The 11,290-nt window shown below is 42.1% G+C and overlaps 2 protein-coding genes across 2 annotated transcripts in view; both read left to right on the top strand.

The window, feature by feature from the left end:
* LOC308108207 (trypsin) overlaps positions 1–5,452 on the top strand; it is a gene marked incomplete at its 3' end in the record, with an annotated part of 8,167 nt that extends 2,715 nt beyond the window's left edge. The window contains exons 3-5 of the mRNA XM_080460986.1: positions 2,912–3,053; positions 3,406–3,672; positions 5,282–5,452. Coding sequence (XP_080317112.1) covers positions 2,912–3,053; positions 3,406–3,672; positions 5,282–5,452 — 580 coding nt within the window. The remainder of the gene's footprint in view (positions 1–2,911; positions 3,054–3,405; positions 3,673–5,281) is intronic.
* Positions 5,453–7,909: 2,457 nt separating this feature from the next.
* LOC308108011 (calcium/calmodulin-dependent protein kinase II inhibitor 2-like) lies at positions 7,910–10,670 on the top strand (the record flags this gene model as incomplete). Its single annotated transcript, XM_080460658.1, has 2 exons — positions 7,910–8,078; positions 8,886–10,670. The coding sequence occupies 2 exons, from the start codon at positions 7,910–7,912 to the stop codon at positions 8,957–8,959; spliced, it is 243 nt and encodes an 80-aa protein (XP_080316784.1). The 3' UTR covers positions 8,960–10,670.
* Positions 10,671–11,290: the final 620 nt, after the last annotated feature.

Here is an 11,290-nt window from a genome sequence, read left to right as displayed (position 1 = left end):
ATTGTCAGGCACCGTTATCTCCTCACGTTTTATAATAGAAAGTCTACAATGCATTCAATCTTTAAGTCTTATTTACTTGGTACCAGCCCAATGGGTTTACTCTCTATTCAAAATGTGTTGTTTTAGCTTTTGTCTTGTCAAACACTTCCCTGTGGCTCAACCCAGTGAGCCTAACTTTCTGTGCTGTGCTGTGCTGTGCTGTGCTGTGCTGTGCTGTGCTGTGCTGTGCTGTGCTGTGCTGTGCTGTGCTGTGCTGTGCTGTGCTGTGCTGTGCTGTGCTGTGCTGTGCTGTGCTGTGCTGTGCTGTGCTGTGCTTGTTGACAAGCAAGAGCCAGTGGTTGTGATTTGACATCAGCCTCATTCTTTCTCAAACAAATGAAGTGTACAGTAGACACCTGTAACATAGGAAAACCGTGACAAGCTGGTGTCAGCTTGTCTAAAAGACAGATTCATAGCAATCTGAAAACACAGTTATTTTTCCAAAGGAGGTGCATAAATATGCACCTGACCTCATTACTTCACTCGATCACAACCGTATGAGGCTATGAATCTGACAGAAACTATAGAAAGCGTGAAAGGTTTCCTTCAGGGGTGTTTACTTGTATAATTATCCTCTAAATGTGACCTGATAACTGCAACTTCGCTCAAGGTGAACTGTTTCTGAAGCATGTTTACTCTGATAGTGACGTCGTACTGGCAATTTTCCAGTGGACAAGAAGATACTGTATACAAGTAAACCTGGCAGGATGTTAGGAGCAGATGGTCCCAACAGATGATTAAAATAAATAAATAAATAAATAAAACTGACACATCCATTCAGGTACAGGCAGGTTAAATCAAAATGTTGCACTTCATCTCAGCATAAAATAAACATCAATGGAGAAGTCAAACAGCACAGATGCAGGTGAGTCAGCTGACCTTGATGCATCATCACTGAGTGGGGGGGAGAGAGCGAGGCAGTGTGGTGTTATCCTGTCTGATTCCAGGAAATTGGCCAGATTTCTGTCATACTGTCCCGTCACTGCCTGTGCACAGTAAGTCATTGTTCCTTGGCCGAGAAACGGGTCACAGGGGTCACGGTCAACTCATATGCATACTCTGATCTTTGACTTTGTGTACTTGTCATGTTTTTCATCCGGGAATAGTTTTTCCACATAAAAATAAGAAGAGAAAATATAAAATACTGGGGCTGTGGTGACATCAGATTTCACTTTGCCATCATAGTGGTCAGAAAATATCACCAATACAAATATTATCACAAACTAAATACACTGCATCAGATTGTATCACACAAATCTATCAAACCTAATTTACTTTTGTCATGATGTGTTTTTAGGGTACTCTGATTTTAGCCATTTGGGAAAGAAGTTGATGTTTTTTTTATTCTCATATTCTCAGTGCCTCCACCAGCCGCTCATCATCAGTTAGAACAGCAGGCCATCTTGGCCAAATGAATCCAAGTCTGTGGGAAACAGAATCCTCCGCTGATGAAAAGGCAAATAAAACAAATCTCACTATCTCAGGATTTTTGTTTCCATGCTCTGGATTAAATATTTATCTTGTCCAGCCTTTCAAAACACAAGAGATGTTTCAGTGGAAGTTAAATGGTAGGGAGCTACAACCACGACGTATCACTGTTTCTTTTAACATCATACCTGACTTCGATTTGTCAATATATCTTTTATAATAGTTTTAATGTTTATGGTTTTCACAAAGAGTTCTCAAAATTCACAAATGTTCACGAGCATAAGCCTTTTGCACACTGAGCAGAGCAGAGTCTTAGACAAGTATAAAAAAAACTAAAACTAAAGAAGATGAGGAAAAGACAATAAGGTGAGTTTTGCTCCTCATGTTGATGGAGTCTGTAAGAAAGCCCCCCAGCTTTATTCAGATACTTTGTAGCTTCACTGTCAATAACACAGTCTGATTATTGTCACCTTTACAAGGTGAGATCCCTGAGTGAAGCCAGGTCTTCTCTGGCTGACATGAGCTATCGACTCAGGAGTGAGTTCTCTCTTCTTCCATCTGGCCGGAAACTTCCGCAGCCAAAATGCAGAACAAACAGACTAAGGAACTTCTTTGTGCCTGCTGCTCTTCAAGGTTTTGAATGAATCGATGGGAGTCTCTGTTGAATAGTTTTAAATAGATGTAGTCAATGTCTGTATTGTTTCCTTCATGTCATGTAAACTGCTCCTGCACAGGATTGGACCCACATAAGGTAATAAAGTACTACTGAAGATGAACTGACGACAACCAACCTCCACCAAACTCTAACCAGCCAGTTTGTCTTAGTGCAGCCTCCACAGGCTATTTACAGCTATCAAGGCTCGCCATCAACATAGGGTAAGAAGCTAACTGTGTTTTGTTCACAAGCTGTTGGTGATCTGAGTGACCTGTTCACTGGAGTGCGACGGCCCAAATCTCTCGGCTTGACCAACACACAGCAGAGTATAGCTTTCACTTTATAGACACAACTAAGACTTTACTGTAGCATGCCCTGTTCATGATACTCAACCTCCATGTGCCGGCAATGTCGTCAGGATGACGAGGTGAATAGATTAGTGAAATTTCCTGAAGACTAGTCTTCCAACTCCGAGCCACACACCAGCCAGTTACTTATTTGGGGTTTACAGTGTCTCACTGCCATTATTAGCCAGCTCTGGTATGTTTGCAGTAGCTACACTAAAGTGCTGACCAGCTACTCCTCTGTGATGGTGTCATGTGGAATACAGACGGCCAGGTGGGTTTGATGAGGGAGACTAAGAAGAAAAGAAGCTGAAGAAACAGTATAAGATATACCAGCTCATGAGGAGGCACAGCAAACTGTGTTCAAGTGGCACATTTTTTTTTTTTTTTTTTTACCAATTATTAATATTTCAATGAGATTTAATGGAAGTCTTTTGTCTTTTAGGGCAGAGCAGATGATGATAGTAGCTGGCGACTACAAAGTAAATATCTTCGAGGGCACTGAGCAGTATGCTAAGACCCACAGGCTGGTCACCCATCCGCTGTACAACAGGAGCACCAACAATAATGACATCATGCTCATTAAGGTACTGCAGGGACTATGTCACGCACAAATGTTGTTATTGTCATACAACAATATCATATCATTACATAATGTAATAATATATCATTTTTATTAGTTTATCTGCTGTTTGAGTGGCAGGTAGCAAATAACATGCTGGTGTGTTGGGTTATAAATCGCTCCCTGCTGCTGTTGTGAACTGAGTTAATTAAAGTTGTGTTTTGGAGGCTGTAAAAACCAAGAAATCAAAAACGATTGAGAAAAAAGTGTTTTATTAATGATTGCCTACTTATACAACCACATATAACCATTATAAAGACTCTTTAATTCTCAGTGTGCTCAACTTGTGGAACTGTCCCCTCTGATTTTCTGTCTAGTTGCGGGCTCCAATGGTCCTGAACAAATACGTGTCACTGGTTGCTCTTCCAAGGCAGGGGACGGGCGTGATCGAGGGTCATGTGTGTCGTGTGTCTGGGTGGGGCCACAATAGTTGGGGTGGATCCCAGGCCCCTGTCACACTGAGGACAGTCATGGTCCCCATTGTTTCAGCGTCACGTTGCAACAGCAGTGACTCCTTCAACGGTAACATCACAACAAACATGATGTGCGCTGGTTACAGGACTGGTGGAAAAGATGCCTGCAAGGTACAGAGCTACAGTGTGTCTTCATTAAAAATAAAAAAAAGGGGGGGGGGGGGGGGGTTGTTTGAGCCAGAAGTTCCAATATAGTACCAATATAATCAAACCTAATATGATAAGCATGATGAGTTATTCTGTGAAATGCTGAATATTTCCCTTTAAATCATCATATGTACAAATGGTTAAACACACTTCTGTTGAAGAAATACACCGAAGGATCACTTGTCCTGGAAGGAGTTAGGTGGATAAACCAGAGGGATTTTCACCCAGGAGACCACTTTTTGTGCCCCATGCCAAATCCAACAACACCCAAACCCATAGTTTTGTCACATTAGGATAAAGACCCAATGGACAGCAAATTCTCCAGGGTATATCCCATAACTCAAGTGATGCCTCTCTTCATCATCTCACAATAGCGCAAAACAATAACTTGGATTTAGGAGACGTTCCTTTCCCTGGCAGTATGAGGATAGAGCTCATCATGTCAGTGTTGGTTTAGCTACCAGCTTCTATTGAACTGATGTGGCAGTGCAACCTCAGGAATGAGTTTTGTTTTAGTAGCATGAGAGTAGAGGAAAAAAAGCAGCCCCGTCCCTAAAAAAAAGAGAGAGAAAAGCACCAGAAGAGCTGACTGTAATTTTGAAATAAACTCATTTGTAGCTGCAAACAACAGCATGGTTTGGGTTGTTTTATTGTGTTATAAAAGAGCTTCTGCTCAGCCTTCAGCGTGAGCGAGAAATTACATGGAATCCAATGTGTGATATACCAGTAGGCTATATTTTGCCTTAGGTAAAGAACTGAATGACTAATTAAAAAGCGCTATATTTAACACTGCAGTAGACAACTTACTGTTGGCTTTTCTAAGTGAGTGATGAGCGAATCTAAGAGACAATGTTTTCAAATTATAAAACACAATAACACCACACATTTATGTAAATTTGGCCACCTTTAAATTTTACTCCTCTGTATGAATTATGAGTCTGTTCTGTGCATAACATGCCCTGAACTTTATTTTAGAAAGACATACAGCCAAATGTGAATATATAACATCACACACACTAGAACATTAGATTGCCAATTATAGTTTTCCATATTTGCTTTTTGCAGGCATCATCAGTTTTGCGTGTAGTGAAATTGTATTCTAAAGGTTAACGCCATGTGAAATAGTCATTCACATCAGGAGAAATAAATAAAAACAATGACAAACACAAACTCTTGTGCTCCCTCTATTTGTATTTATTTTGAATATAGTAGGCACATTTTTGATTGTGTAATCTAGATATATTATAGTATTTATATAGTTAGGTTGTGGGAACAGGGTGTTAATGTGCTTCAAATCCAATCACTCTGTAATTTTAAAAAGTGTTTTTCTTCTCATACAACAAACACGAACCTCATGCCTGAGTCATCCAACCCACAAGGATAGTTATTGCTTCTTGAAACACTTGCCTCCGAGGCCCCACGGCTCTCAGTCTTTGTATAATTCACTGGATCCAGTAACAGCAATCAAAGACATTAAAGCAGCTTTACAGAAACATTATGTGAAACTGAAAACTCCTCTGTGAAAGACATTGTGTTATGGTAACTGATAGAGGGTGTGGCCTTGTCCCTGCAGGGAGACTCTGGCGGGCCGCTGGTGTGTGGGGGACGGGTCTTTGGTGTGGTCTCCTGGGGCAACGGGTGTGGTGATGCTCAGTTTCCTGGCGTCTACACGGCGGTCTCCAGATTTCGTCGGTGGATTGATCACACCATCTACGGATCGTACACGAGATGTTCCAAATACTGACAGCGATCAAGTTGAAATATTTTGATATTCTTCCCTTTAGAAAAGTTGATGTTTTGAAAATGGGACGGGATTCTGGTGAATCACACTTTAACTATGTTTGCATATTTCTGATATTACATTGAATACTAATGTAATCACTAACAGACATATGTCTTATGTGTATATCTCATTTTCAAATATTATGAAAAACTCGTCTCCTTCACTGGGATTTTAGTAAAGTAAAAAAAAAGAAGAAAAATGTGTGAAGTCTGGAAACATTTTGTTGAACATTTAGATGTTTATCATCACAATAAAAATACAACTGTACAATAAACAATATAATTAAAACAACAGCCAAACCCACAAATGCCTGATGAGTTTTTACTGTTTGCCTGTGAGTAGTTATTGTTTTAAAGACACAATTTACGTGCGAAACAGAAATCTCAGCAGCTTTAAACTGACTTAGCAATCCCTAGTACTAGGAACTTCCTTTTTGTTAGCAGTAGCATCACCGAAAATAAGTATAATTTAAACAATTCATTCGATCTGAGCGTCTCCAAGGAGGAAAAAAGGGTTGAGTACCACATCCTTAGACTGCCTTTTATTAGTTCATCTCACTGACCTCATATGTCACTTTGTGGAATGTTGCCCACTGGTTTCTGAATTTAAAATTAACACATCATCACTTGATGTAAAAGAAAAAGTAACTCACTTCTCACTTCAATTAGGATTAAATATACCAACCTGTTTGGATGGAACTATGTATATATCATGTTGAAAGAACTGGAGTAGTGTGTAAAGGCAGCCCTTCCTCTTTCATTAATGAACAACATTTACCCCAAAGTTCAGCTTCATCTCTTTTCATTTCGCTGTCTTTGTATTTGGTCCATCTGAAAGAGGATGGTCTGTATAGGTCTGTCTGCACATCCCTTTGTCCTCTTGTCCTTATGGAGATGATATAAATGTACATTGTTGTCTAGGCTGGACAGCAATGGGTGTTAATTACACATATATTTGTTTTGTTTTGGAAAAAAAAAAAAAAATCCCAGGAGGATAAATTTAAGCAAAACCGGTTTTCATGCCTGATATCTTGAAAGTTTACACCTCCTGCGCCAATATAACACCACAGTGTGGTCCAACTGGATCTTGTTAGGTGTGCGTGTGTGCGTGCGTGTGTGTGTGCGTGTGTGTGTGTGTGTGTGTGTGTGTGTGTGTGTGGGTCTGTGTGTGGGTCTGTGTGTGGGTGTGCGCACACGCATTTGTTTGTTTGTTTGTTAAAAGAATGATCAAAAATATGGAAGCTCTGATTGTTTACTGCCATTTTCAACCTCACCCAGTGCTTTACCCAGCAGGTCAAAATCAGAAATGTTGGGCTTACAACAGCCTCATTCAGGGATACTAAAGAGACTTTTTTTTAACGTGTATTATTATAGATCATATGAGAAAAGCTGGAAGTATGCCAATATACACAAAAGAACATACATGAGCCTTTTTCATAGTGATCAATTGATGGACCTGAATACTGCACTTGAACCATGTTTCTCTCCTTCAACCTGGATCTTCTGCTGTTGAAGCAGATGTCCACTCGTTCACATCATCCGCATTGATATTACGCACTTTAATTTGAGTCGTGCAAACGCGTAAACCCAGCACAGCTCCTTAGCACGCAACCGAATGTGCGCCACACGGGGCCAAAAGTCACATCCCTGTCTATGAAGATGCTGCCATCCTCTGGTGAGCTCTGACCAGGTGGATCCGTGTCCTCATCAAAACCTCCAAACGCATTGGAAATTTTTTTAGAAATCGTGCAAGAGAGGCTTTGGGATTTCATATCCCCCGACTGGTCGAGTGGTGGCGCGAAAACGACGCATTTCAAAGATCTGAGCTGGTTCGCATGAGCGTGCCATCTTTGAATTCAAAATCGCCCTTTTGTTTAATTGCGTCCAGATCCCGGAGAGTGGAGCGTTCGGTACGCCACGACTTCAGCTGGAAGCTTCTGTGGGCTGCACCAGAAAACCCCCCACACAACTCCCTCGCCAGGTCTCCCCGGGATCCGTGTTTTGCATCGCTCCCCAATTTGCATTTCTTCTTGAGATTTTCCGTGCGACGGGTTCAGCCGCTCGAAACCAGCGGGCGCTCCACGGCTCCATTGTAGGCTGCGTGCGCCTCCATTTCCAAAGCAATACGCACAGAGAAGAGCCGCCTCTGGATTCTCTCCTTTTTTTAAGAAAAAAAATAATGTTGCCGAAGCTTCACGCGCGAGGAAATTAAGGACATTTTAGTTTACCGTTATTTCTGTTGCGTACCTGCGGAGACCGACACGTGTCTTCGGGGTAAACAGAAAGGGCTAGGTCGTGCCTGCAGATTGCACTTGTTTTTTTCCCCCCTCTTTTGTTTGTTACAGACGACCGGGTTCAAGCTTGGCGACGAGCTTTACATTTCACTTTGTGCGCCTTGGTGATAAAGACGCATTTGGAGATGTCGGAAGTGCTGCCTTTCAACGAAGAAAATATGAGTCATTATGGAAATGAGGGCGACGAGGGACACCTTTCCTTCACCTGTCGTCTTCAAGACACCAACAACTTCTTCAACGGCTCACAGAATAAACGTCCGCCGAAACTCGGACAAATAGGCAGGAGCAAACGGGGTAATTATATAATTAAGGCGTCTTTTTTGCTTGGATGGTAATGTTGTGAATGCGCACGGAGGTTGACGTTGCGCCATAATTAAGGCTGTTTTCACTTGATCGCAATAACACTGTTGCCTTAACGAGGTTTTCAGTGGACTCTGATGATCAGAGAGGAAGTCTGCTGTTTGCATGCATGTTGTAATGTATGGCTTTTAAAATATTCTGTTCGCACTGCAACGCCAGTTGGATGCGCAGTGCGCGCCGTTAAATGCCCACTGAATGCCGCTTAACTGATTTTATCTGAATACCCCCTCCTCGATGAATGTGTGGTGTTATATATGTGCTGTTATTCTGAATGATTTGTTTGCACGAATAAGTCAGGTTTGTTGAGTTGTTGTTTTTTGTTTTTTTAAGATCATTTCTTGTAATGCAGCCATTAAGTCGTCCTTGAAAATTGATGCTCTCTTGTGGCGGTACATACACGCATAGACTTGACAGACAGCAGGCACAGTTGCATGTACAGTAGTGCACAGACGCGACATGAGCAAACATGGGCATTGCCCCTACCGGTGGACAGCAAGGACGCACACACACCAACACATGCACGTTCCCAAATGCGCATCAGACGCAACACAGTCTGCATGCTTATCTTTTTCATTTTGCTTGGAACCACTTGCTCATGCATGCTCACATCAGTCCTGCTCATACAGCGCAGTGCTAATGACGCTGGGGTCTAATGCCCTCCTGTCAGTCAATGGTAAATTTCTTTCAAGACGCCACACCAAAATGAGCACCCCTCCTTAACTCTCTCCCTGTCATCCACAGTTGTGATCGAGGATGAGAATGGTGAAGATGGAGCCCTGAAAAATGGAACAGAGAAGACCCCAGCAGAAGCTTAGAGCGCGCGGATCGCAACCCCCCTAAAGACACTCTTGAAATTTTTTATGGCGATATTTACCAGTTTTAATCCAAAGACACTGTATATAAGCACTTTCTCTCATGTGGCAGCAAGCAGCACTTCCACACCTGCCTCTCCCAGTCAGTCATGGCCGTCCGGATGACACACACTGGCAGGGGTGGGAGATGGCGGCAGAGGAGACCCCCAGGTGGACCCCCCCCCTCCCATCGTGCACATACACACACGCACACAGCCATGCATATACACCCTCAATTGCAGGGGTTCGCCATAAGTTCAAACATGGGGGAAGACAAGGTTGGGGGGGCCGAGGAGAAAATAAGGAGGCAACGCTGTCGTAATGCAGAAATCAGGGACAGGATACAGACATAAATTAATATGAAAACTAAAGCACACACTTCTCCTATATCTTATCAATCAAACCTATAGTATCATTCTTTCTGCTCATCATTTTGATTGAGGGCATGTGAATACCAGAGTTTGTAAATATGGAAAGGGTAGCCCATATTTTCTTGCACAAAGTGGGAACAGTTAAACTGGTTTGTTCTGTGTTGAAGACTTTATTTACTGTTGATCTTTTGGAACAATGGCTTTTTCAGTGACTGAAGGCCGAAGGGACAGAATTTGTTTTTTTTTTTGTTTTTTTTTCTATGTTGAGAAAACTGAGCAACTGGGAGATTTGATTTTTTTTTCACTTAACAATTCTTGATGTTGCCTGAGTGTTTTTTGTTACCATACTTTGCAGCTAATGAGTCATTTATATACAGTAAACCTCCCACCTGTTTGTAAGCTTCCCAGGCTTTCACCTGGATTGGTTGATACTGTAACTTGACTGTACACACCCTATTGATAAATCTATTTATATTGCATTGTGCATTATTGTGTGTGCCAAATCTCATGAGCGATATACTGTACCGGAGTACTTGTTCTTTTTTGTGCTTTCTACATTTACTCGTTGAGTTCAGTCGTTTTGTTGGGTTGCCATTTTTTAGGGCTCTTTCTTAAAACACTGAAATACCAACTCATGCATGGCAAATATAAAATCATGCATGCATGGCAGAAATTCTGAAACTCTTGTGTATTCTTGAAGCACCTCGTATACAGCTTTGAATGACAAACCTCGAGAAACAGTCTTAATTCTGCGTTGTACTGTACGATTCACACTGATTTGTACAGTGGCCTAATATCTTGGAATAAAGATTATAACAAAGTACTATTTACTGTTAGTGTTGATTGTGGTTTACAATAAGGAATGATGTATTTGATGTTGCTTTTTGTTTTTTAAACTGTTTTAAAACTGTAGCAAAAATACAAAAATCTAGTTTTGTATCAGAAGGAAAGAAAATAGCAGATAGCTTGGCTAACTTTTGGACATGTTCCTTGTACAGTTTCTCCTGTTGTTATTGGATTGCCAAGGAAAGTGAAGTCAGCATTTTTCCACTGTGAGGACGTAGCATCCCATTCCTTGGAAACATCAGATGTGGAAGGATACAGAAGCGGGAAGAACGATGAGCAAATAATCCCATCAAGAATCTGAAACGGGCACTTTGTCTTGATTTGTTTTCAGGAAAGTTGAGACACTCGGCTCGGACAATTGCACAACAGACTACGATCTAATCAAGTGCTACAGTACTGCAAATGATTTTGTGGGGAAAATGTACACCACTGCTTCCCAATGCAATAAATGTCTGTTTGCATTTAAAAAAAAATCTCAGCTTCTCTCTTTAATCAAGTCCCCTCTTTAAGTCCACTGCCAGGGATATAAATGGTGCTGGGGCACTGAGGCATGAGGAACAGTGATGAGACGTGACATTTCCAGCACTGCTGTGGTGACTAAATGATTCATGTTGTGTGACGAGCCTCTGTCAGCGTACAGCTCCTTAAACCTGTGATGTGTGCGGGGATCACGTACGTGCGGCACACACACACACACACAGGCACTCACATGTCCGTTTCAGCTCCAACTGCAGGCGAGACCAACATATTGCGAGTCCCCCCCCCCCCCCCCCCCATCTTGACAGACATGAAAGGGGCTGCCTGTGCCGGGTACCATGGTAACAGATGCACCTTGCACTGGATGGGTGCTGCGCTGGGTTTTCGGTGCAGAATAGTCTTCCCTGAGCCTCTTCTTGATACCATCGCTCGCTTTAATGGAATCTTCTTTATTCTCTTATCTCTGCCGTCTTCTCTCAAGACCCCCTATTCACTCGGTGGCGTGACCGTATTATCCTTCCAAAATAGTCCCTTCTTGCAAGACGGCAGTCAACCATGACAATGGTGCCTACTGCGGAAACAGCCTATCCCCTCACACAGG

Source organism: Lipophrys pholis (assembly GCF_963383615.2).
Source record: "Lipophrys pholis genome assembly, chromosome: 4".
Taxonomy (NCBI): Eukaryota; Metazoa; Chordata; class Actinopteri; order Blenniiformes; family Blenniidae; genus Lipophrys; species Lipophrys pholis.
This window is presented reverse-complemented; position numbering and strand designations above follow the sequence as displayed.